At 41.3% G+C, this 27856-nt stretch overlaps 1 protein-coding gene across 5 annotated transcripts; it reads right to left on the reverse strand.

The window, feature by feature from the left end:
- Window positions 1-11: 11 nt before the first annotated feature.
- On the reverse strand, window positions 12-27813 carry fsip1 (fibrous sheath interacting protein 1). Of its 5 annotated transcripts, none has more exons than XM_030718652.1 (10): window positions 27504-27813; window positions 27360-27417; window positions 27095-27264; window positions 26926-27004; window positions 26748-26837; window positions 26003-26142; window positions 25649-25768; window positions 22203-22364; window positions 10527-10679; window positions 12-2452 (listed from the first exon to the last, which is right to left on the reverse strand). In XM_030718652.1, exons 1-10 carry the CDS (start codon window positions 27663-27665, stop codon window positions 2354-2356), a joined length of 1233 nt encoding a protein of 410 aa, XP_030574512.1. In that variant the 5' UTR covers window positions 27666-27813; the 3' UTR covers window positions 12-2353. The 5 variants fall into 5 exon arrangements, with proteins under 5 accessions (XP_030574512.1, XP_030574511.1, XP_030574514.1 ...); XM_030718651.1 differs by having other exon boundaries at window positions 26926-27007; XM_030718653.1 differs by lacking the exon at window positions 12-2452 and adding an exon at window positions 9968-10091 and having other exon boundaries at window positions 26926-27007.
- Between the last annotated feature and the right edge of the window lie 43 nt (window positions 27814-27856).

Genomic DNA, 27856 nt, shown 5'->3' on the forward strand with positions numbered 1-27856 from the left:
ATTCTCTCTCAATGATTTTTTTTTTTTTTTTTTACTTCATATCTACAAACACAGGGAGTCAAGCCATGCTGTGTCAAGCAACTGGAATCCATTAGTTGGGTCTAGTGAATCCTTGGAGAAAGGGAGTATCCTTGGGAGTCAACAGCAGCAAAACTCAACATGAATTATAAGCTATTTAAGCAGCACATCTTTACAGATATGACCGCACATTGCACAAGCATTTTTCTTACAGCTTCAAATGACAACACTCCACTGGACAGGTATTAGACAGAATTTAGGGAGATATGAACTTAAGTTATGGCTGTGTGCCACTTTTGCCAATAAGAACATGCAATGAAACTCCACACTTTTCATAAAAACATCCAAATATAACACGCCAAAAAAGATGGCTTCCTATCCATAGACCAGCTCTGTAGCCTGCTAGCTGTTATGCTGTAAGACACAGCGGCAGTATATTATTGCAAACAGAAATATGACTACTAATTTAAATCTTTCTTGGGGTCAGAAAGAGCTGTAATGTGCGCCAGTGAGGGTCGCGCCAAAAAACCCCAGACATTCTCAGTGTGCCGCAGGTCTCTTTACATTAGCAGTGACCTCATTCTTACCATAATGAGCTCACTGTTTTTCCATTACCCTAAATGAGCAGTTCATCTTCCCTTCTGGGAATATACTGTGTCAGTTACATACACATTATTTGTGTAATAAAGACAAATATGCTACATATGTTATAAGTGCATTAGTCATATACGACAAAGTTTAGTGCCATTAGTCTGAAAAGTGTTTGCATCTGCTCTCTCAGAGATCCATTAAATGTTTAGATTCGAGGGGAAATGGTGAAGCAGGTTTCACTCTCGTTGGGATGTGTCCTTGGAGGTTCACCTGGCTGATTTGTCTCCAGTCTAGAGGAATGTGAGATAATTCCTGCCATTTAGACAAGGTCAGAATGTGAGGGGTAAGGTGAAGAGTGAGATGAACAGGCCCGTAGGTGTCCAGCGCAAGGGGAGTAAAAAGGCAGGGCCTCTGGGCTGAGGTTGAGCCAGGTGCGGATTAGCTACCCGGGCTCTGCATGCATGGAGCAAATAGGAAGGATGTCTAGGGCTTCCAAAAATCTCTCAAACAAACCAAAACTCATCATTGTCAAAGTTGGTCATCTACTGTCAGGGTGATCCACTTATGTAAATGACAACTGAGCTTGAAAGAGGTCACACAAGGTCCCATTTCAGAAGATCCTTCTAACCCATTCACTCTGAAGGAGATCACCTACAGAGCTAGGAATGAGTGGAATGCTTGGAGCTGAGCTGGAGCTGACTATCACTGCTATAGAGCACACATCCTCCCTTCTCATTAGCAGCCATGCTGGATGTCTGACCACACATTACTAACACAGACATTCTATATTTCATAGGAAAAAGCTTTAAAACACAGTAGTGCTCAGAGTTCACCCCACAAACCCGCTGCTATAAGCTGATGTGTACATTAGAACATTCTGTGGCTGCGGCACCCGGTTATTAAATTTAATGACAGCAATTTTCTGTTCTGATCTATGATACTGTGGTTAATACAAAGTGTGGCCCTGCTGCTTTGTTTCCTCATGCAGAGATATAAACACAAATAAAAACCTGAGTTATAATCAAGCTGCATGTTCAAAACATGCAGACCAATTAGGATTAAAATAAAAACTGTTCTCATCCTAAATGAACCAAATTTGAGGACTATAATTTTTCCACTGCTACCACATCGTGAATAAAATGTCCAGCAGTTTATGTTGCTCTACACCGATCAGCTTCAACATTAGAACCATGGACAAGAGAAGTGTATGTCACTGATCACGTCATTAAAATGCAATGTTTAAAATGCAGTGGGAATCTCTGGATCTTCCTTTGACTAGTATCCGCCCTTTCACGGTCGGTAGCACCTTCCCCCAGCAGGACAACACACCCTACCACACTGCAAGACAATGCTCAAGAACACATCAAGGGACATGACCAAGAGCCCAAAGCATTGACCCAATCTTCAAACTCCCCACATCCTAATCCCATCAAGCATCCATGGGATGTGCCATAACAAGCGCAAACCAAAGAAGCCCCACCGCACAACCCACGGGACTCAAAAGAACCACTGCCAGTGTCATCCCAAGACACCCCCAGAGGTCCAGCATCCATGTCCTCACAGGTCAGGGATGTCTTGGTGTCACAGAGGGGATTACTTCATTTCCTCCAGGTAGTTTTTATGTGGTAAGCAGTGTATATATGACAGGACCATTCTATCTTCAGAAATCTAATGCTAAGGTCTAACCACACAAATTTATAAGGAAATCTCAGAAATTATGCATTCTGATAGCAGTCAAATCATTTCAGTCATTCATTTCAAGGTCCTGGCTCCAACTTTCTTTCAGCTCACATCCATCCATGAGGCCGAGTAACTGTTCCTCAGTAAGGTCTGGAGACTCACTCTGCAGGAAAACACAAATACATGTAAGACTTCAAAGGCCTTTGTATGATTCAATAGTTTAAAATCAAATAAATAGAAACAAATGTGACAACACGTGTGTATTTGCAGATTCATTCTGCGTGCAGGCCTACAACTGTGGATGTCACCATATTCAGGTCACATGTGCCTAAGATTATAAAAGTGACTGACTGCTGACATCATTCCTAAATTTGTTCCAAACAATTTTACTAGGTCTAAAACTCAGTTTCTGACACGTCCAGACAAAGTGCCGGATTAATATATGACCTCACATAACAGTGGCACTTCATAATAATGTACTGCACTGCTGCGGCCGTCCCCTGCGCTTTGTTGGAAGGTGTTTGGGAAAAAACACTTCCAGTTGGATGCTACTAATGTTTTTCTACAGATAAGCCAGACTCCTCACACGCAGCCTGGGACAGCAAGCGAGTTCAAGGATGAAAGAAAACTTTTTAAAACTGGGTTATGAGGAAAATGTCTTCAAAGTTAAATAAATGTCAACATCTATTCCTGGGAATCACGTGTTATTTGGCTATATGCAAACTCTGAATTCCTGGCGACTGTGACTAATTTACCTACGCACGTGTGCTCATAGACAACTGCAAGCTCACGATGTGAGAAGGCTGCACTTTGTTTGAACAGCTGCAACCCAACAGTCAATTTATTCCACTAATATCGACTCATTACCTTCCGTGACACAAGCATCGTGCCAAAAAAGTGTCAAGAAGAGGCAAACGTTATATCTCTGGGATAAACAGAAATTGCTGTCATCATTCCCGCAGCGTGTGCAATCTTGTTTTTAGCCGTCAACCTTAAGTGAACTGAATGTCCCTGGCCTTAAAGTAAGGATGCCATGATCCAGATATTCTGTCCCTAATCTCTGAGTCTTTTTCCTCCCCTCTTCTGGTCAGCAGAACAACACATCATCGCCTTATTAACATAATATTCTGTTACCAAACATTCTGGGTTGAATACACAAACCCCAATGCACATAAAAACATCATGCAAATGTAACTTTTTTCACCTCTTTTTGACTCAAGATTCCTCTGTCACATCTACTCCCTCTAGCTAGTGCTATTCACCGGTCATCTGTTGACCTGACCACCCACTGAAACTCTCCACCACCACACGATCCTGTCCATGCTCAAAGTCCTCCAGAATGTAATCATATATAGCTTTTAGGTCATGGCAGGTTGGGCAGACTTACTCATCTTTGACCCTCACAATAATCCAGATATATATTTATTTACCAAGGGACAGGAGGACACAGGCACCACAGACACAAATGCACAATAATGCCTCTGCGCCTGGAGCCTTCATTGTGTTTTCCCTTTGACATTCATGTAGCTGTGGACTTGACCTCCACCTTTGCATGGCAAAAAGGGAACAAGGAAAGATCCTGTAAGTTTGAAAAAAGAATTGTGCATGCACATAAACAGTCACTATTTAAGTGACACGATAAGTGTGTATCCATTTTGGACACACTTACATATACTTTTGTGTACATTCTAATGGAACAACTGGCACCTCAGTCACAGAAAAAAAGTTTGTTAGGAAAGGCAACATGATTCTTTGCAAATACAAGTGAGTAATTCCTGCAACTTGAGACATATGGCACAAAAAAAAAAAAAAAAAATACAGGTCAGTTGTAGGCATGTCATTATTTTCAGTGGCAGTAAAAAGTGCCCCACTGACCGGAGCATTAGTGGTCTGAAATGACTTTAACCGATACCAGCCATCTTGGAGATGGAAACTACGGGTTAGACTTTCCAACGCTGAGGAGAGAAAAGGAAAGAAGAAAGAAAGAATTTTTTTTTTTTTACTGCTTTGACAAAATGCTACAACTCTTTAAAAGTGGCCTGACCTCAGGTGCCCTCAGTACTGGGGAGGCCAAGGGTGTCTGTGGGTGACTGATATGTGCTTTTCTGCTGTTACACAACCAGTTAAGGTCCATCATTTCTTTGCTGTAGAGAGCCTCAGTTGCTCAGCAGGGACCGCACTAATTTTGGTAAACAGCACCAAAAACTGCTGCGATTACAGGAAAGCTTTCCAAAGAAAATGCTTGATAAATTTGATTAAGGTGCTTCCAGGGAGCGCTTCCTTCTTCCACTGGGTTATCAGTGAGACGGGAACAACAATGCTGAGCTTGGCTGAAAGTGAACAAGTGAGTGTGAATAGATAAAAGCTTTGTTTCTGGGCTGCTTTGGGCGGCTTATGTGCAAGTAGGGCTGCAAGAAAAGATGTAAATATGCATTTTTAACAACCAACCTACAGTCAAAAGAAGGGCTCTGTATGCTGCTAAGCTTGAAGCTGGCATTCCCAGCTTCAGCCATGATTCTCTTCCACATGATTCTCTGACAGAAACATGTGAAATCCAAGCTGGAGGTGGAAAATCTATAGATTCACTTGAAGATGATGATTCCTCCTGAGGACAGTGCCGGGCTTTTGACAGTGTCTGTTTTATTGTTACTGGAATATTAAAATAGGTTTTTATGAAAGTGTGTCCAGTTCCTCTACCAACAAACAATGGCAAGGTGGGTAAACTTCTGACCTTTAGTAAAAGATCCGAACTCTCCGTCACTCTCAGAACACGATCGGCTTTCCACCAGGTGAGAAATCTGACAAAGACATAGATGTGGAGCCCTCCAGCCACATTCTGCAAGGCACTACCACCTCTGCACAGTTCATGCTGCCTCCTGTGCACACAGGATACAGAACCAGTTTTTAACACAAGTGTGGGCTGCTCAGCTTTCAGGGGTCACTGACTTCAGTCACATACCTGAGCTCTATGGGCCACAGACCCAGAGGCTACTTCTCCAGGAGAAAGAGCTTCTATTCATTGCACTCCTGTTCTGCTATAGTACCCATGACATCATTGTAAATATGCCATGTCTAATGTCAGATCATTTAGATTTTACAGATACTCACTCACCTCTGGGACTTTTGGAGGTGCCTGATTAAAGGGATTTCTGGCTGGCTTCCAATATCTTCCAATATCTGAATAACTTCACACACCTCATCCAACACAGTACACCTAGACACACCCTCAGTGTCTGTGTGCACAAGACTTGAACTTTATCTTTGTGGTTCATTGGCTCATGCACTCTTTTTAATAAACATCTGCATTTGGCTATGTACTTAAACTAGAGAGCCACTGCCTCAACCCAAACAGCTATGTCAGAGGTTGCAGCAGCAAAGGGCTCAAATCTGACAGATTTAAAGGTGAGAGCATGGGTTTGCATCCTTAACCACTAGCCTCCTCACACAGTCTGTACAATGACACAGTGTAACTGGCAAAAAAAAAAAAGGGGGGGACTTTTCCTTTTCCTTACTGTAGACATTCATAGGAATTTGAATCACAGCTTGAAGTACAGGGTTTTTGGGTTGCATCACCACAACTGGACTGAGATGGCTAACACTAGCTATTCAATACGGGGCAAACATCACTGAGTACAGGACTAGGAAGGTTTAACATGACTGAAAGATACCACTTAACAAAGTATGCTACCTTTGCCTTTCAGTTCATGAGCTTGCTAACATACGATGCATCCTGCCAAATGCAAAATATTGTAAAAGGTCAAACAGCCTAAATCACAATTCATAACTTTAACATTTAAAGGTTAAAGAGGCTAAAATGTGCTCCATGCCATTAAACCTACATTGCTTCCATATTTCAATCAGCAGATGAGCTTCATCTAAGCTTCAAGCTCCATCCTGAGGCTTGAAGCTTAGATGCTGTTTCCACAAATATATCCAAAAGCGGTGTCACCTTCCAGGAGAATACAAATTTGAATTTCAGTATTTGATGCTGATTTAAACAGTGTACAGGAGAAGAGAGAGGTGCGTTTGAGGGGCTGCAGGGTAAGTGCCTGTGGAAAAAAGCATGGTTCACTGCTGCCAATTCACTTATCACATAGTGCATTTGGACACTCAAACTCTATGGAGCACCTTTTATTCTATGACGTGAGACTAGTGTGAGGAAACTTTTCTCAAATTGTCTCCTTTCCAGGGGATCATATAGTGACAAAGAGGAGCAGACATGGGTGACAAGCCAGTGGCTAACGGCCAGCAGCCATGGATGGAATGAAGTACAGGAGGTGGTGAAAGACGCAGGGAGACAGAGAATCCATTTTCACCACAAACTGGACGGTAATCCATGGAAAAAAGTTGTGAGTTTTGCAGAGTTGGCAGAATGATAGGGGCTCAACAATGAACTTAACAGATTCAGGTCAGCTGTGCATGGCACAACAGCTGGGTACCATCGTTGCTGTCATGGCGTGTGTGTGGCAGGCAGGATTGGACCCCAGGATGCAGACTCACAAAACAGGACTTAAAGGAGGATTTATTGGGAAAAATAACAGGAACCAGAACACAGCTAGGCAGGGGCTGGACAGATGCCAAAACTAACCTAAAATAACTACAGAGAAGGGCCACACTACGAGGGAATACTGCAGCGGAAACATCAACGACGCGACAACAGACAGAGAAAACGCAGGACTTAGGTGCCGTTTACACGAGGCCGTTTTCACTGGAAACGGTGTCGTTTTGATGCGTTTCAGCCTTTCGTTTACACGATGGCATTTCAGAAACGATCCGCGTTTACACGAGGACATGTGAAACGATGAAAACGATGTAGTTCCCATGCCAGGCCACAAGTTGGCGTTGGTTTTCTCTTTGCAGTTTGTTTACGCAAGACGCGCATGCGTGGAGTGACACAGTAGGTAGTGCGGCAAATTGTTCATTACTTACAAAACGGCCAATGTGAGAGGTTTTGTGTGGACAGATGATGAGGTTGGATCGCTGCTGCACACAACGCTGAATTACAAAACGGTAAAAACACAGGAAAAGCATAAGAAGCACTCGTGAATCCGCGAGTACTGTTTATCAGTTTGCGCGTGCGCGAAAAACTGGCCGTCGCAACCATAGTGCGCATGTGCGAGTCGAGCGTTTTCAAATCACCCCGGTTTCAAGTGTTTACACGAAAACGCAAGCCGGTGCGTTTCTGAAACGCTCCACTCTGGACCCCGTTTCTGAAACACATCGTTTTCACTCTGTTGTCGTGTAAACAGAAGGGCGAAACGCATCAAAACGACACCGTTGTCGTGTAAACGCAAGGCTGAAACGCATCAAAACGACACCGTTTCAAAATGAAAACGGTCTCGTGTAAACGGCACCTTAAATACACAGAAGGGCTGATCAGGGCAAGAGGAAACAGCAGGGAGCAACAGGTGAAGCAAATAAAACTAACAACGGGAAGCAAAACTAAACACAAAGCACAGGGAACACACGACTGTCAAAATAATACAGGAAGTGACTAACCAAGGTGCACGCAAACGGGGGACTGGCACACAGACACGGGGCAGAGACACAGACTAGTCACAACACTAGGAATAAACTCAACATGAAAACACAGGAGGTCAGGGTTAAGACATCATGGCAAAACAGACAAGAGCATGGAGCAGGGGAGACAGGGACGAGGGGAACAAACGTATCAAAACACACTGGGAATTAAACACTCAGGGAAATTAAACTAAAAACACAAAATGCTGGGCAGACGGCCCAGGACCATGACAGTTGCCCTGGAGGAACTGTAGCTGCGTATAACACACTGCTCTGTCAGCATCTTATATCTGGATTCTTGAATTTGCTTTTTTTTGCTTGCTTGTTTTCAGGCTGCTGTTCCGATAAGTGACAGGACTATTGTACAGACAAAGATAATAATAAACTACTGTAAGTAAGGAAGTATGACTGATAGTGTTGCCCTGATTAAAACAAGACTGTCCTGCTGGAATTATGCTGTTTTACAGTAAATGCTGGGATTGTCCTTCCTTTTGCTGTAGATTTAGGAACACAGCCAAATGAGGCTGCAGGAAAAATGAGAAGCAGATCAGCTGTTGAGTATCACATAATCTGCTTGAAAAATAGGCCTGTTAACACTGCCTTATCTGCTCTTTGATGACGTTTGTTCTACTGTATTTTAAGCCCGCTTCCTAACTTTTTCCTGATATCACACAGGTGTGATGTGCCACGTGTCCTTGAAAACTGTGAGGAAATGGATCAAGTGGAGGACAAAAGAAGAAGTGACAGCCCCCACCCAAAAAAGAAATAAATTATATATATATATATATATATATATATATATATATATATATATATATATATATATATATATATATATATATATAAGAAATAGGGGGAAAAAATCCAGCAAAGATCTGACACAAGATGCATCTGGCCCTACTATAGTGTACGCCAAAGCTTCATCAGAAACAGTCTCAGTGGAAGGGCGGAGGTCAAGAAGCCATTCTTAATGAAGGGAAACAGGGAGAGAAGGCTGAGGTATGACAAATGACACAAGAACTGGACTGAAAATCAGTGGGAACCGGTCTGATAGAGTGATGAATCCAAACTTGAAATTTTTGGTGCACAGAGCCAGTGGGGTTGGGGAGCTTGTTGTGGGATCATCTGTGCTGAAGACTACAGGTGGTCAGACCAAATATTGACTTTCAAGCTTGTTAGAATTGTACAAACTCAGTTTTTGCCTCATATGCTGTATTTCCACTTATGTTTGCACATTTTTCAATAAATTGCTGCACCTATTTCCCTTTTTCCTGACAAAACATAAAGAAACGAAAATCTAATCAGGTCATCACAGAGTCCAAGTGAATATTTGTCTGTAAGGCATTGAAGACATACTGTCTTCACAAGAATGGGATGTATGGAAATATGGATAATGTAATCCCTCCGGGGATGGCTGTCACCAACGTGGAGGAACAATAATCCTGTGAGAGACTCTCTGAGTTATGGATGTTATACAAATCAACTTTATGAGTATACTGCAGCTGTGTGAATCTGACTAAGTATGCCCTCCCAGACAAATTCTGACCAAATAAATCTTTTCTAACCACAAAACAAGCCCCGTGGCACTAAGAATATACACTCTGAGGGTGCTGTTTACATTGAAGTCACTTGCTGGGTTCACTCATTTAGTCACACTATATAAAATGCAGTGACACATAGTCGAAATGCAAAGACTGTGCTGCAGCCCCAGTAGTTAAGGGACTGGTGGGTTTGATGTGTTGGAATCATGATGAAAGAATGGTTTTCTTGGCTTAATGAGCAACAAAATTCCACTTGTCTCTCCTTAATTAGGCCAGGAATAGGCCTCAGTTGCATGGCATTATGCTGTATGATGTAAGGGTGTGGCTGCCACTTGGTGTTTTTATTACCTCACTGGTTGCCAGAGAAATGCTCATCTTTTATGTTTAAATTAGGCATACTGTATATACATTACACTGTGATTCATCTAGAATCTGAGAACTGATGAGAAGAATGACAACAGCAGCAGCACTCTGAAGAACCAAGCAGGTAGGCTGTTAGGCAAGACAGGGAGAAGCTACCCACGTTAACGATAACATCAAGCAAATAAATTTATTAACTCTAATGTTTTCCTTTTATTTAATGGAAAATTTAAAGTCATAAAAGTCAGAGCAAGCAGAAATCAGGCCTGTCCACTTTTGTTCTTGGGACATTCTTGCATTGTGCCTTTAGTGACAGTCCTCTGGTTGTAACTCTGCGGAGGCTCCTAAGACCAGACGGTGCTCATTGGTTTCTAGGAAACACTGTGGAGTCGAGACACTGAATCTTGGCAAAGATTGCGAGAAAGCAATTAAACACACAAAAGGCTATCAGTGGAGAAAGTGGCCATCCTGGCCTTCTGATCAAAACCATGTATCAAGAAATGCAGAAGAAGAACTTTAACTCACCAGTATAGGCAGAACATAAACTCTAAAGTGCTTTAAGTAGTAATAAAAGAGAGAGAAGCAAAATGAGGAAAAAGGGGGAAAATTATGGGCCTGCAGAGACACGAATGTTGCATGTGATTTCATCTTCTCACTGTAAGAATGACAGAGAATGAGCTGTATGCTTGTAATAATTTGTTACACACGTCTACAGATGAACACTGCGGAGCAATATAATGCACAACACAGACGCATTGTGTGTAAGTATTCAAGTGTACATGAGCATGTGTGAGTGTGTAGCTGCTTTGAACTCACAGTCATCTCTTGGCTTTGACCCAGGAGCTCCAGCTGCCGTTGGATCTCTTGGAGCCGCCTCTCCTGCCCTCTCCTCTCCTTTATATCCTGCAGGACCTTCTCTCCTGGCTGCGGGTCCCCATCACACTTCCAACAAACCTCTGAGCCAGGGCCCTGATACACAGCAGACATGAGAGGTTCTCACGGGGAAGAAACACCTCATCTCACGTGGGTGCTCTCCGAGAGTTGCACTCAAAGCTTCTGGCTGTCGCTTGGAAGCATTTAAATAGTGATAAAAGCATATAACAGCACACCACAATTAATTTCTGGGAAAGCTTTCCATTTCTCAAATACTCCTACATATGGGGAGTAAAATCCGGAACTCATTATAAGACCTGAGAGAGCTCAATACCTTAGCTACGGTCCCCTCGGGATCAAACATAAATCACCCGTTTGTGGCATCCACGTGCGCTGACACATGAACCCCACGCTCATCCAAAACAAACTCTGAAAATGGGTCAGGAGGAAATAGGAGTCACGCTTGGAGGATTATCAACAGATAGCTGATAAGTGGGAGGTCTGTCTTTCCGACCAAAGCACGGATCTTTCTCTTTGTACCCCCCCCCCCACACACACACACACACACACACACACACACACACAGAACCACTTTAAAAGTCAGTGAACAGATGTAAATTTGAAGTCTGTCAGATACCGCACTGATGCTGATGTAGTATGACAAAGTTGGTGCAAAAAAAAAAAGTTCTTGCCCGCCCACCGTTTACTTCTCCATTATCAATAATGGAAAACCGCTGCAACAATGATGTAGACACTGTCCAGTGCATGACCCCCACTAGAGTCACATTTTGACCTCTAAAAATACACAACTACTCCATAAAAGCAGCAGCTAGCTTTAAAACAAAAATTGTTGGGTCTGTGAGGATGCTGCCAACCGCAGGACTGTTTTGGAGTGTCTGTCCAGCGCCGTGTGGTTGAAATCTCTCGGTTAGTCCGGATGGGAGGCAGGCGTGTGTATGATCTAATAATGTTGAAATTGATGGACATTTCATAAAATGTCGACACCTCAATAGGGACTTGCATACAGCAAAATCGTAGGTTGGTAAAGAAAGCGGGACCCAGGAGAAATTATGAACTTAAACGCTGAGCTACTAAATCTGTTATGACATATTTATGGTTGGATGTAATCTTAGTTAAAGCCAGGGTAGGAGGGGACTTCCCTAAAGCTGAGCCAATATTTTGGGTTGAATTAATGCCTCTTCCCTTGTAAATAAGCAAAACAGACATATCTATTTAGCTAATATCATTTACTCAGATTTTTAGAAGCCAAATTTTAGCAATATGACTTTACTTTAAGACTCGAGACTTAGCAAAAACAAAATTATCCTAGATTTTCCTAAGTGTGTGTGGTCTCACCTAGCGGTGCCCTCTGTCTCCCTATAAGGAAATAATGACAGCTTCTATCTGAAGCTTCTTTTAAGTGGTCGTCACTGGAGCCCTTCAGTTAAGACTCAATCACCCTAGACTACAAAAGCGAGGACCACGTCGGGCTCAGACTCCTGTCATGCACCAGAGTGAGATATGCAGCATTCCAACCAGGAAAAATAAAAATTAAAGTCTAGCTTTACCACCATCATCACACCACTAAATGCACGTTGCTAAAAAAGCCCAAATCTCTGGGAGAAACAGTTTATTTAATTTGGAAACGACAGCTGCCCTACTTTTTACTATAGGACTGCAAACAGGCAGGGCACAGCTGGCCTACAGACTGCAAACTTCAAAACTGTCTACAAAGTTTAACAATGAAAGAAGCCATTGCTGGCCAGTTCGAATGACTTGTTACAGATTTTCAAACTTCACCAACACCCTGTGACTAAATTAACACCCTATAAATTACTTTGTATTTGAGGCACAGCACGAAGGTTCTGGCTTTTGAACATCCTGGTCTGCTGGGACCTTTCTGTGGGCAGCTTACGTGCTCTCCCACAGTCCAGAAACATTGCTTGTTAAGTCGACTGGTAATTCTAAATTGGCCATAAGCACAAACATGACATGAATGAAGTGTCTCATTGTCTTGTGTTGGCCCTGTGATGAACTGGTGACCTGTCTGGGGTGTATTCTCCCTCTCACCCTATGACATATGGAACAGACTCGAGCACCACAGCGACTCCAATCTGGATAAGCAACTGAGAAAATGGGTGGACCAATCTAAGCCTAATTACAGTAAAGTGTTCTTAGCTTTCAAACTCTTCTTATCTTTCCATTGGTCAAAGATGTTCTCACATGGTAACAGCTAACAATAAACAAATTATAGAGGACAATCTATGAGGTTTACATAGTTTGTTGCACGTGAGTAGTAATTGTGCTAATAAGATTCAATACGTAATGCCAGCCTAATCCAACAGGCAACCTTTGGAGCTGAAAAATGATACCACTGTGAAAGTGCCAAAAAATCCATTTCCTTGAATGGCCACTGCAAAAGTGAGTCGATCCCTATCCATGTTCTGATCAATTTTGATCACATGTTGAAATGATATTAATGCTTAAAGATATTCATTAATATGAGCAAAGCTGCTTTGAGTGACAGTTGGTCATGCATGGTCCATCTGGACACACAGTATCAGTTGTAGTTCTCAAAATAAAATGCCAAGCAAAACAGTTTTTATATTGCTGGAAAATTTAATGTACGCATGTGGTTCACCTATGTTCCATAAAAGAGTCCGTAATTGCAGTACTGTGCCAGCATTATTTTGAAAAATAGAATAGAATAGGCACTTACTGTGTAATAAATGAGTGCAACAAGTTTAGCTCATTTTCAAAGACATTGGCAAGCATTACCAGTGAAATTACCCTTTGCTCTTATGCCAGTTACACGGTAGTAATCACCTCTTGGAGGAGAATGAAGGATGTGTGTATTGACCTCGACAGACTCCAGCTATTGTTCTACTCTATTAGCGTATTTGTGCTATTTCTTCTTAAATGTTTGATAGCTCTAACCCAGTATGAGGTGGGTCAGACTGAGTGACAAAAAGAGCAGGGAACAGAGAGTGAGGTAGTGCTTATCTGAACAACACACCAAAAAAATCTGGTAATTGTCCCATATTGGAGTAGCTACTTGACAGGATGTACCAGATCTCCAATAATCACATCTCCTATCTGGGTCACAGGATTGCTGGAAGGCCTCAAAAACCTGGATTTGTTTTCTTTAAGCATGAAAAACATGTCAAACACAACTAGCTTCATACAGAAAAGTAGGTTTGCCAGGCGCTGAAATATGAAATGACTGCTTCAAAATTTGTATTAGCATCACAAACTGAAGCGTCCTGAATTTGAAACAAATGTTATTAAAAAGAAAAAAAAAGTCATTCACGCATGATATTGTGTCTACAGAGAAGCTGTCCTTGTTTTACTTAACAGTTTGAATCTTTTGTCCTTGCCAGAGTACAAAACAAGAAGCATAACCATGACTTTGTGTGACTTTGAGATAACTTAAACCAGGCGTGCCTTTCACGTTCATTAATTGATTTTTAATAGCCCGTGATCAATTTTATAATCTCTATTAGAAGCAATACATTCCATCCAGAAGTTGTCATGATGTTTGAGTGTGAACCAGCTGCAGCGGTTGATGGATGAGCCGCTGTCGTCCAAAGTGACGAAATAAGAAAAATAGTGGGGTTATTTTTGTGCCAAAAGTTTCACTTCAGATTAATTCAAAACAAATCTTGGACGCCTAACACTCAGGAATACTGAATGTGCTACATACTGATGTTCCCATTAAAGGAGTATTTTATTAAACCACGTCAATCACATCATGTTTGATAGTGAAGGGAGCCAGTGAGATTGGCAGACCGCATTCTCAGATGCATCTCATAAAAACAAAACAAATGTTGTAGTCATCATCGTGCATCAGTGTTCTGCTGCAGCCCGCAGCAATGTGCATATCTGAACACGGCAATAGCATGTACCAGCCTACTGGTTATTTCAGCTTCCTTCTTATTACATTAGGTATTTCAAAAGACTGCCTTAAGCCTGACCAAAACCAATAAGACAGCTTGATGACCTTGTTCACACGTTCAAGACAAGCTAAACAGTGACACATGCTCCGAGGCAGCAAATCCAAGGAAGCGTCAGCAGTAAAATCATAAAAGCTGCTCCACATGCCGAATGAACTGATTGGTACGATGTGTGGTCTTTAGAACAAAGTTCATAGAAAAATGAGGACTTTGGGTTATACAAAAAAAAAGAGAGAAAAAAACCCCACTATGTTTTTCCCTCAAAAAACACTTGCGTGATGTGAACGCAGGCCAGCCTTTCAAACAGCAGTTTGTTTAAGCATGCAGCGGATCACTGGGCCTTTGTTATATTAAAAATGCCTGTTGGTAACATTAAGTCACTCGGTCATTAAAAAAAAAAAAGAAAAAACAGGCAACAGATATAATGGAAACAGCATGTTTTTGTTATACTTTGAGTTACCAGTTTATTAAACAATCGATTGCAGTTAATTACAATAGCCCCACAATAATTGGTGTCCTTTCCAAGCTTAAAACTCGAGTTATTGTTTCAAATCTAGAATATGCTGTGTTTTCTTCAGGCTGTGGTTAGTGGTCGACTTCAGTACTTTGAAAGAATGTTATCTGCATCCAAATCCCAGAAACACTTTTCAACATAATAAAACACAGTTCAACAGAAGTCGCATACAAAACCTCCAATATATTTTTCACTATGACATGGGATCTTGTTGGAAGTTTGTTATTGATTACTCAGTTTGCCTCCTGGAAACACTGTAGAAACTGATTCCTGTTGATTGGGAAATATTCTCCTCTTTGTTTGACTTGTTAATGCCCCGAGGCTGCACATTACACGGGGACCATGCTGCGATGATAAAAGAAGGCCGGCCATGCTGACTCACGCAAGGATGTCTGGTGTTGTTCAGGACAGCACGCTTCTCTTTCTCTGTGTTCCTCTGTTTTTCACTCACTCTGAATCTTTTCAAATCTGAAGCATAGAAGGAGCTCGAGCTGTGCCACGTGGACCCAGGCTACCTGCCAAGGCCCGTCCACATGTCTTGCCACGAGCGCTCCCTGTGAGCGCTCAGGAGCAAGCTGTTCGGAAGCTATAGAAAAGTGTCTTGACTACTCTCCATTTCTTTAGTCTTCTGTTACCCCAGCTATGACCTGCAGCCATGTGTGCATTTGTGAGGCAGAGATTCTGCAACACAGCTGTATGTCATATACAGCACTGCATATAATACCTATCAGGAGCTGACACTCCGGCAAGCAAAGTAATGCAAACAAATGCATATATTACTGCACTCGCATAAAGGCACATTCTACACCTCCTTCCCCTCCCTCCTCTGTAAAGCTACACCACAAATCTATCTTATACAGCACCATAAGAAACAGTGTCAGGGTTTGTATATCACCATCTTAAAAATGTCCCAGATACAAAAAAATTGTTTGTATCCAGGCTGTCATTTTTCCCCTCCTGAGGTCATGTTTTCCCATCAGTACTTTGGATCCCTGTAGATAACTTGCTGATTGGTGAGCATTCCTGAAGTATTAGAAGATTCACTTGTGGGTCATCTGGACTTTATAGTTGCTTTCTCTTTTAGACTTGAGGGTGGTCTGTAGCAATCGTTGCTGCATAGATCAAAACCTTCTGGCGTTTCCTACGATCCAAAAAGGATGTTGAATGTGAAACTGTTTTTTAAAAAAAAAAAAAAAAAACTGCATCACCTGTGTGTTCACAGCATCTCAGCATAATCCAAAGAATAATCACCGGGCTTAAAAAGTCTGACTTGTTTAAAGATTTCCCTGCTTCAGGTCACTAAATAAAATTTTGCATTTATAATCCCTCCAAACCACTGTAAATACTTCACAGTCTGATGCTTTTACTATTAAGAGACATTACTCATAAAATTGTCTCCACCCAGCACCGCTTTGCTAACATAAGGTAATTTAATTCTCTTCCAAATAATGACACACATAAAATCAATGTGAACAAAGAGCTTAAGAAGCAGGCCACTTTCAATATTTATCAGAAGCATCTGGAGAGAAAAAGCATCCAAGCATCTTTTTGCACTTTTTGTCCCCCAGTGACAAGATTGTGCATTGTCAGGCAAAGTATCTGGCCTACATTTCAGCTGCTGATATTATACAATAAAGTGGGGTTTTTTTCAGTAGTAATAATTAAAATGAAAGACTGTGAGACTTGTCAATGCAATCCTTATGGAACAGTATGCCAGCGTAACATCTAGCTTAGCTGTGTCCAAAAAAAGAAAACAACAAAGTATATTTTTCCAAAATGTGGAATTATTCCTTTAAAATATGGTTCGATCTGCCCCATGTATTGAAATATAAAGAACAGCAGGTTGTGATTTGGATCATGAAGACAGGAGATCAGCAAATATTTAAAGCTTTGCTAATTGCTAACAGATGCCTGTGTGACTAAGTTACCCACCATGGAGTGTCATAATGAGTGGAACAGTCAAAAGTCAGATCTCAACCATGACAAGGAAAAACCTCTCAAAACCACTTAACACAACTGCTGCTGTGGAGAACACCAGCGGGAGAGGCGTTTATAAGAAGACAATAAACTGGGTCTCACAGGAATTACAGGGTGGGGATGGGTGTGGAGTCTGTTCCTTTCAGCCAAGTTAACCTTGTGAAAAACACCCAACGTGCCACACGACAACTCTGACACCGCGATTCTGACCGGCTGTCTGGCCATCAAAAGACTGCCTATGAAAACAATCACATCAGATGCTTCATAACCCTATCCAAAAAATAAATAAATAAATAAGGTTACCAATGTGATTAGTGATGAATGCCAGCTGCTGTTAATGATTAAAAAGAAAACGCTGTCACATTGTTTTCGTGAATTAGCACTTCTTCCATATTTCAGCAGGAACATGACATTGCATTCCTTAGCAGACAGATTCTTCCTGAGCTCAGAAGATATAATATGTTTTTTGCATTCCCACTGTTGTCACTATTAAAGAGAAACATATTTTTAATTATTATTTTACGCTATATTTTGCACTTAATAGTCGTATTTATAAAACAAAAACTGTTTGTACTACATGTATACTTTTTGTGCCCCATTTCTGAACACTGTGAATACACTGATGCATAAATCTCTATCATGACTAAAACTGTGCAGAAATGCACATATGTATCATTTTGTTGGGTTTATAAAGCCACGTAAAAAGTACAGTTTCTTTTTTTATAAATCATTGTGCATGAGTCTGATTTCCACTGTCTTTAGTCATGAATAGACACTCCCTTTTTTCATTATTTACATAGAAAAATGTTGGAGTAAGGAGCAGGTGGAAGAGAGCCTGGAGAGGTGGATGTATACACTGGACTACTGGACTCGGTAGAAACAGGAGAGAATACATGTGTGTAAATGAGAGGAAGGCAAGTGTAACAGTGAAGATGCGAGGAGTAGAGGTAGTCAAGGTGGATGAGTTGAAATGCCTGGGGTCAACCATCCAAAGCATGGACAGGAGACAAGAAAGGTGAAGAAGAGAGTGCAGGCAGGGTGGAGTGGGCAGAGGTGAGTGTTAGGGGTTATTTATGACAGAAGGATAACAGCAAAAGTGAAAAGAAAGGTTTACAAGATGGTACTGAGATCTGGTATGATGTACGGTTTAAAGACACTAACAAAAACAGAGGAGCCAGAGCTGGAGATGTTAGACGGTTAAAGATGCTAAGATTTTCGCTGGGAGGGACCAGAATGGACAATGAGTATACCGAGGTCAAGTAGTCTGGAGACAAAGTTAGAAAGACAAGGCTGAGAAGGAAAAGAGGAAGACCACAGAGAGGATTGATGGATGTACTGAAGGAGGACATGGAGAGGGTTGGTGTGACAGAAGAGGATGCAAGGACAGGGTGAGATGGAGGCAGATGCCCTTCTGTGGCGACCCCTAAAGGGAACATCTGAAAGAAGAAGATTGTAATAGTGGAAAAAAGAAAATATTTTGTGACCTCAGCTTCAAAATAATAAAAAGAAGAAAATTACTAAATGAAAACAAAGTCCTGCTAGAAGCAAGACTTGCCACATGGCAGTCATCTTGAAATGCCTCATTGCAGTTATTCCAGCAGTTTTTTGGGAGCAGTATCTAAATTAACATTGAATTTAATCCTCACCAGGACTTTAAAAACTGCATGTATAGAATCAACAATCAAATCTGCTGAAACCCTCTTAAAAAGTTTGCTGATGTTGCCACAACATAAGCTCTTATTGTTATAATTCTCCCACCATCTTTGCCGATGCAGAACTCTCCCATGGATGGATTTCACTTCAGGATTCACCTTTTCAGGCTTGACTCCTTTAAAAAAAAACGTGCATGGTTTGAGAATTACTTTTTTTTTTTTTTACCATAGCTTTAATTATATGACTGGACCAAATAAGATAAATTTGCAAACTATCTGCTGACCACTTTCTGTTTGTCAAAAGGGCGTTTTCTGCCCAAAACTCTGCTCTCTCACTTAACGTTTGTCGCAGTTAAGATTATGGGCACTCATCAGCAACCACACAGTGTGACTAAGTGACCTCATGCTCTTACATCAAAATATAGCTGACCAATGCACAACAAAAACACAGCTGGACTTACAATTCAAATAAAGAAGAACTGTGGCAGTGACTGCAAACCATGACACCATAATATGTTAATTTTTACTGCAACCACACATTCAAAAAAAAGAAACCAACCCACATTTGAAAGGATGACATATGTAATTCTAATGTGAAGAACACTTACACACCCATGTCACCAAACACCAAATAGCAGCTACTTCTCATGACAGAATCCTCTGCTGGCTTCAAGCTGTGGGTGGTGCAGGGATTACCACACAGTGGTACAGTAGGAGGGGTGTATTATACATTAATTCTGCAACCCGACAGATGTTTTTAATGAAAGCGAGGCTATTTCAGCTGAAGTATGAGAAAAAGGGGAGCAGAATGAAGAATGCAAAAGGAGCGATGCTGTCATAAGCACAATAATAATAGTGTCCAAAGGAAACAGTGATTAAAGATGTGTTTTGTTTCCTTTCGCTCCAGAGCTCCGGTGGTTTGTAGCTACCTGAACTTTTTCCTATCATCAAAAACGACCAGGGGCAGAGGAAACACAGCTTTTTCCGATCAAGTGACACCATGACTCACCGTGCAGCAATGCACTTTTTCTGTGCTTTATGGACTCGTGACACAGACATGTGCTTGGACATCTTAATAACATAAAATTCAGTCATTACAGTATAATATGCACCTGCCACTGACAAAGAAAAAGCACTGACATGACAATCTTCCCTCTGTCTTATGAAATGAAGAAAGCTTTTGCTTGTGCAAGTAAATAATTTGCAATATACATGCCGGTTTAGTCTCACAGTAGGCTTTATATAGCATGTAGTAAACATTGCTGAATGTGTTAATATGAAGAGGAAATTCCAAATGAGGAGGAAAGGAAAGCAATGTTGGCACTCCTCTACCTCCACCAGGTCTGAAATTGCATTGTAATGGGTGGCAGCTCTCCTCTGTGGCAGCATCCCAGCTGGAGCCAGGCCTCCCAGACTGTATCCACCCTCGTAGCCTCGAGTGAGAGACCGTGCAGCCAGAGATTATTCATGAAAGAGAGAATATCAATCACAACTTACTGGGAAAGAACACCACCAAGTTCGGAACACACAGATTTAAGGCCTCGGATTCTTTATGAGGGAGTGCACAGTCGGGAGAGAATAACTCCCCCTTCCACATAAAACGTGACAATCTGACACAGCCAGAAAACAAGAGACGAGGGAAAACATGGAAATCTAGGTCATGAATTAATATGAATGGGGGTAAAACACTTTCAGGGATGTTGAAACCGATATATTCATTTCTTTTTTTGTGTATATTACAGTCTGCTCTGGAATGAGTCAGCAAACAAGCAGGTCCACGAGCTGCTAAACAAATGGTTTCAGTTAGAAAGAAGAAAGGTAACTGCAAAACAAAAGCATATTTCCTTTTATGAGCACCTTGAGGATTTACAGCCACTGGTGTGATTTACTGTGCGGACGGCTGATTTTTAATCTGCACCACAACAGCAAGACAGGAGTGAGCTGGGGTTAGAAAAACAGATCATTTTAAGACCTTTTTGTTTTTATTTTAGCAGTTATCGTTTGGTTATCTGGTTACTTGCCATTCAAACGTTGCATGTCATTGTTTAATTCATATTTTACATCAGTTGAAAAGGAATGCCTGCATTAGACATTTCAGCACTAATGAAGAGCAGATGATGGATGGATGATGGGGGAATTTTACTTTTCCAAAATCTCTTTTGAGCAGGCAAGATGATTAAAGGGTGGGAAGGGAACGAAAGCAGGGTGCACAAAGTGACACATCCAGCTGTCTAGTATTATCACAATTTCATAGTATTGGCCAAAAGTCCACTTCCACATCATGTGGGGAGAATCTTACACAAGAGAGGATTGTCTCATTTTGAACGGTATTACTTAGGACCACAGTCACAGTTACTGAGTAATGACAGTCGTTCACCTAAAGTACCAGTTTAGCCACTAGAAACAGTTCTAAGTCATTCATTTTGGGCGCATGAAGAAGCAGAGCCACCTTTGCCAAACACTTCACCTATTAATGGTGTCCATCTGGCTGTCAAGTTACTGGCACTCAACCTTTCAGTAAAAACTGAGTTTCCATGATTTAGTCTACTCTACCAGGTTATAGATTCAGAGCAGCAGCAAGGTTTCACATCTGTTTATCATCTAGACAGATGCCGTATACGGATGAACCAACATGGATTAATTACTGTATCTAACTCAACTTTAAATACTAAGCTTGGTTAAACTGCAATCTGCACATAAAATCAGACAAACGATCGACTGCATTTACAATGCGGGAGTGAAATAATAAGACCAGTGTCATAAACATACTGGACATTATATCATACATACTTCATGTGTTGTTCCAGCATTAAGATTCAAGGTTTGCGTTTTTTTTTTTTTCCTTGACTATAGCCAGTGGCAATAGCAGAAAATGGCACCCTGGGTTATCTAAATTGACTTAAAAAACATCATTTTCCACAGACAGGTTACGCAAATGATAAACATGCCATCTGGCTTTGAAAACACAGCAATATAAAGTCCTGAGATAACTCACTGAGCTCACGTCTAAGATTGGGCCAAGACACAGGACCAAGGCCTGGAAATTTTTTACAGTTATAAATATCTGTAAAATCGAATCCCCCTGTTCGGTAGTGATGGACGGGTCGGACTCGAAAACTTACATAATCTAAGAGGTAAAGATTAGCAGTTAGCACACCTACATACATACCAACCTAAGTCTAACTGTATTAAATACAGTATTCAGCACAGGCAACTCAGAGAAAATATATTAGCAATTGCAATTAACAACCGAGGTTTAATGGATAAAAATAAAATGCATTCATAATGCAATTGTGATATTTTAAATACATTATATATTTTTTCCCTTGCTCGCATGGAAAGAGCATTTCCATTAAACTTTACCAGCATCTAATACCGCATGAGACGTATTATAATATCTTTATATGGAAATGTGGAAAACTGGATGGAAACATGAACAAAAACGCTGTTCCAAAGTACACCAACTTGCATGATGAAGCCACTGCTCTTACAACTCTACAAGACTGCCACGCTTGATACGTACCTGTGACATGGTTACGTTGGTGTAAGAGCTTTGAACAGAGTGAAATTCTTCGACAGGAAGGAGAAGGCGAATTTTGGAGTCAATGTCAATCAGGTGCTCCAGGTCAGAGGGCTCTGGGGTGTAACCCTGGCCTGTCAGGACAGACACAGCCCACATTGTCTCCTGAAAGAAAAGCAAGGTCCATTACGTGTAAGCCTGCTTTATTATGTAGCAAACGAAATAAGAGACTGATAAACATTACCTATCCACAATGTTGTAATAGTGAAGTACAAAAAAATGAGAGCGACTTTAGGTCCTGATATTTTCCTCTGGATGGGGCAACTGCCAAACTTTGACAAATGCCTCTTCCTCCAATTGACTGTCTATCCCAGCGCGGCTCACGTGGGAAACAATGGGTGGATGATGAGCTCATCACAGTGCAGTGGTGAGATAAGATCATGCCAAAGAGGATCATAACTCTCCAAAGAACGCAGCTGTAACCTCTGAACACTGGGAAGGGGGTTCTGAGGAAAATTGGCAAATGAAAACAGCAAACACTGGGGTCTATTAACTAGGTGGACCACATCACAAAGCAAGAATTTAAAAGTTGAGATCCACAATTTTTTATGACACTGATTAGTGCGTCGTATGTAGATCTATTCCATCTATTGTTTCAGTCGCTGCAATTATTTACTTGGATGTGGCAGAATATCTCAACGCCAGGCTTCAGGCAGGGTTCGTATGTCCTTTTTGTTCACATGCATGCGTTTTGTTCCACTGCATGACAGAATGTGAGTTTTTGACAGACAATACATAAAAATATCAAGCACAGAGTGATTTAATCCTCCTGCTGCTCACCATGGAAGAGAGGAATTCATAGGAAAAAGAAAAAAACAAACCCTGCACTGATAGACTGATAATCAATTTGTTACCCTCTTTTTCCACCATTGGTTAACTCAACAGAGTGGGCAGGTTGAAATGTCTGAACCCAGACTCTGGGCGCTACTCTGTCTGATCTGTCCCACTGGTGATCGAGAAATTTTTAGAATCTTGGAGGAAACCCATCACTGGCATTGTTCTTCTACTAATGGAGGAGGGGGTCAACTAAGCCTTTAAATGGGCCAGTATGGAAAAGCCCAAATTCATCCAAGCTGCTCAAAGTTCAATAATCTCAACAATTAAAGCACTGAGATTTAATTTTCTTTGTAATGATAGGGCAGTCTGAATAATAAAAAATAAATGCTGGGGGAACTCAAGATTCTTTGTGTGCAACAGTTAAACTGGTGCATGTGTACAAGAACACAGGACATTATTCACCCATGATGAGTTCCCCGTTGCTGCGTCACATGTATGAATGGGCATGTCAATGCACTTATTGTTTCAGCTCCATTGTGATTCTGTAGGTATTGATCAAAGTCAAAGGAAAAGAAAAAGGCTCTCACACAAGGCCTTTCGTAAGGGATAAACATCCGAGCTCCTCCGCTGCAAGTGTTCTGCGATTACCGACTGTTCCTGATTTACTGGGTTGCGCAGAACTTGCAGAGCTTGTACGGATGGGACTCAGCAGCATCAAAATCAATGTGTGAGGCAAACAGTAAGCAGCAGCCTTTGGTTGATGTCTCCCAAGGGATTCTACCAAGAACTTGGTGAAGTCCTCAAAGCTAAAGACAGTTCACTGCCAGAGTTGTGGTGACATAAATAATGTGCTTGCTCCGTTATTGCTATTCATAATACCAGGTCTTGCAATAACAGGAAGTCTTCCTCTGGCCAATAAGACCCAGAGCATCTGCGTTCCCCTCACTTTGGCATCTGCCACTAAAATGACATGAGTATTGTTTTAAAAGTCAAGGCAAGTGTCATGAATAGAGCAGCAAGACATTACAAAACCTCAGCAAGCCGTCCTTCGGATGCAGAGCTGTCAGAGTTGAACTAAATGGAACCACATGTTAAAGGTAAGTAGTTTTTTTTTTCGTGCATTCCAGCAGGCTTCGTCTCATCTGACTTCAAACTGGCTGTGCAGCTGCCAAAAGTGTTATTAAGGCAAATTAAAAGTGAAAATAAAATCATTTGACGTTAGAATAGAGTACGTGGGTTCACAGGGAAATCCAGGTGGCAGGGTCTCAGATGAATCCTCAAAGGAAAACAAAAGCTCCATTCACTTAGCTTTAAGCTCTATCGGCACAGTGTGTGCAGCTGTAGGACTATATGAACGATTCTGGCTTCTGAATTTTGCTGAAACATCGCAGAGGGAACAGTTTTGAAAACATAATTAGAAAACTAAGGGATAACAACGAGCTTTCCATGTGAACCATATGTGGCACTTGACATCTAGCTCATTATATGAACTGCTTCTAGGAGTCAGACTCTTCTGCCCGTCGGCTCTCTAAGCTGCCAAGCAGTCTTTAAAACATGGACATCTGACCCACATGCTCTTCTGAGAGGCGAAGTGTGGCTGAGTTATTTAACAATGGGCTTCAATATAACATAATTCAAAAGGCCAAATGTTAGATAATAATATATTTCCACCTACAGCGCTGTATGAAAAATTCTGTACATCATTATTACTCCCATTGGGAGAAGAAGGTAAGTAGCAGCCCAAAGTGGAGCTGTTTGGCCTTAATGCACAGTACCACATTTGGCAAAAACCAAACCCAGCATATCCGCACAAACACCTCATCCCAACTGTCAAGCACAGTGATGGAGGAGTGATGATTTGGGCTTGTTTTGCAGCCACAGGACCCGGACACCTTGCAGTCACTGAGTCGACCCTAAACTCCTCTGTATACCAAAGTATTCTAGAGTCAAATATGAGGCCATCTGTCTGACAGCTAAAGCTTGGGCCAAACTGGGACAATGATCCCAAACACAGCAGCAAATCTACAACAGAATCACTGAAAAAGAATCAAGGTGCTGCAATGGCCCAGTCAAAGTCAGAGCCTCAGTCCAACTGAAATGCTGTGCAACCTTAAGAAAGCTGTGGCTGCAAACCTCAATGACCCGAAAAATGACTTAGAGAAGAGTGAGACAAAATTCCTCCACAATTATGCGAGAGACTGATGAAGTCAATGAAAAAATTATGTGTTCAAGTTATTGCTGCTAACGGTAGTTGTACAAGCTATTGGATTATGGGGTTTAGTTATAGTTTTTCACAGTGCTGCACAGAGTCCCGTGAAAGCTTTCTTTTTCACATGACTGTATAATATCACACAAGAAAAAAAACATTTATAAATGAAGGAATTCCATTAAAAGTCCATTAGATTTTAGATTCATAACCAAGTTTATTTTTTTTAATGTAGAAAGTAGAAAAGAGAAAAATGTTGGTAGAGGAGGCAGTGGACGGGATAATCTGCTCCAACTGTGCTCTTGCACAAGACCTCTGAGACATAAAGGGTAAGTATAAAGAAAGTTGAAAAAGAGAGCCTTGCTCTACAGCATATGTTGTCTGTTAGGGCTTCATGTCAGCCTACCTTGGTGTCTGCGCCTCTGGCACCGTCGCCTTCCTCTTCATCTATTTCTCGGAGGAGCTCAGTCAAACGCCTTTTCTCTGCCTGGGTCAAAAGCACTTCACCCCTTTCACCACTTGCGAGCTATTGCATTACACAACATTTGGGGGGGGTGGGGGGGTGATTATCATTATTTGCCCAACATTTCTTTTCTTTTTAGTGTTGTCATATTATGTATAAATTCTGCTTTGTTTTGGGGGGGGGTTAACAAGAGACCAAATATTTTCCTCAGTGGAAAAACCAACAGTGGAAAGACTTGCTTTAAGTCATGCGATATATCCCAGCACTCCGTTTGGCCCAGTGTGAACTTTGACATACCTCAATGTTTTTCTTGACAAAGTCCTTCTGTTTATTCATGCCTTTGGAATCTCCAGAGCAGCTGCTTTCAAATTGGTCTTCCCCAGTGTCTTCATATTCTCCTCCAAATGATTTTATCAAGCTGTCTGGCCTCTTTTTACCTGTCAAGTAAAGTACACATTGTATTTCTAAGGGTAAATATTGAAATAGTAAGCCAAGACACTAACAACTATCAGGCAGCTCTGGTAATGTTATTTATTGGGTCTATGGTCTAATTCATATAGTCTTGAAACAGAGTAAAATGTACAAATATAAGGATTTTTTAAAGAAATAGACTAAAACTATTCTTGTAAGGTGACATAGTGGATGGAAGGACCGTGCTTTAACTAAATCTTGGGCCTCTTTGATAGCAAGCAGCTAATTTGCCTAAGTACCTCTGAATGGAGCAATAAGCACTGATTTCCTCACTCTTCTTGGACTGCTGTTTTGGGGAGGGGATTTATTTCTTGGGGAATCAATATCATAAAAAAGCCACATGAGCTTGATCAGGAAACTTTTTATGAGTCACACTAGGCACAATGTTATACATTCACTTCTTGGAAAATTGCTGTAACATTTCATTTAGTACACTAGAGTCTGCAGAAGGCTGAAGTGAAAGAAAACAAATGATCAAGTTCCCCGAGCTTATGGCGCCATCAAGTGCACGATTCTAGCAACACAAATGAGAACTTGTATTTTCTGTTAAACTATATTTCCACAGGCTCACTTGGCTTCAGGTGTTGGTTGTTTCCATTCTGCTCGTGTTCAGGAATCTGAGTGTCAAACACGGGTACAAAGTCATCCTCCTCTTCTGTCTCTAGAAGATGATAAGACCGTAATTATCAGAGACTCAGTGATGATATGAACTACACTTTTCCACGCTTTTTTGCTGATATGAATATTACCGTTTTGTGCTTCCAAAGCCAAAAACAACCTTGTGTTTAAAGCTTCCTGAGCAGATTCCGAGTGACCCTCAGGTCTATTCTGCTGCAGAAAAAAATGGACAGTCTAACATCACATAAAAGTGATAAGAATCAACATATTTTAGTTTAAAACAGACGAAGGTGTGCCTACCAGGAACTCTTGCCAGAGTTTTGCTTGAAGCTCCTTTCTTTGTCGTCGGATTTCTTTTTGTTTGCAGATTTTTGCAGACAGTATCTCATCAAGTCTTTTAATTTCTTCAATGGCTCTCTGTAGTTTAAAATGTTCATTGTCTTCCTCGGAAGCATCAGTGTGAGACTGATCTAAATGAAGTGCAAATATTCGGTTACAAAGTGAGCTAACTTCATTAAAACTGGGCCATAATTCAGCTGCATACCCCATTACGCTGAACACTTACCTTTGCCAGGACCTCTGGCAGCGGAATCCGCTGTAGTGTCTTCAGAGCTGCTCGGAAGCTGCGGGAAATTGTTTTCTAACGTTAAGAGATGTTATCTAATTCTGTGAGATATGTAATACTAATGCGTCGTGTTTATTTAATTACCTGAATATGAGCAGCGTCGTTGGGTAAAACAACTAGGGAAAATGGAGCTGTAGGACAAATTCTGTCACTGTGAGGTAATGATACGCTGGACACGCGGCTGCCTGTTTGCTCGCTCGACACAGGTCGGGAAATGTCGTCTAAACTGCCTCTGATGATTTCCATAATGTGTTTTCTAAGCTAAATTTCAAAGCTAAAGTTACAGCAGTGCATTTGTAGCCATTAAGTAACTAACCACAGCCAAAGATTTGTCCGCTAAATGTTTGGTAACTAAGGACGCAATCACATCCGATGAGGTAGCTATGGACAGTTGTTACTATGGCTACTGAACAAAATTGATGCGGCTCAGCTGACGC

This window comes from Archocentrus centrarchus, chromosome 22 (assembly GCF_007364275.1).
Source record: "Archocentrus centrarchus isolate MPI-CPG fArcCen1 chromosome 22, fArcCen1, whole genome shotgun sequence".
In the NCBI taxonomy this organism is placed as follows: Eukaryota; Metazoa; Chordata; class Actinopteri; order Cichliformes; family Cichlidae; genus Archocentrus; species Archocentrus centrarchus.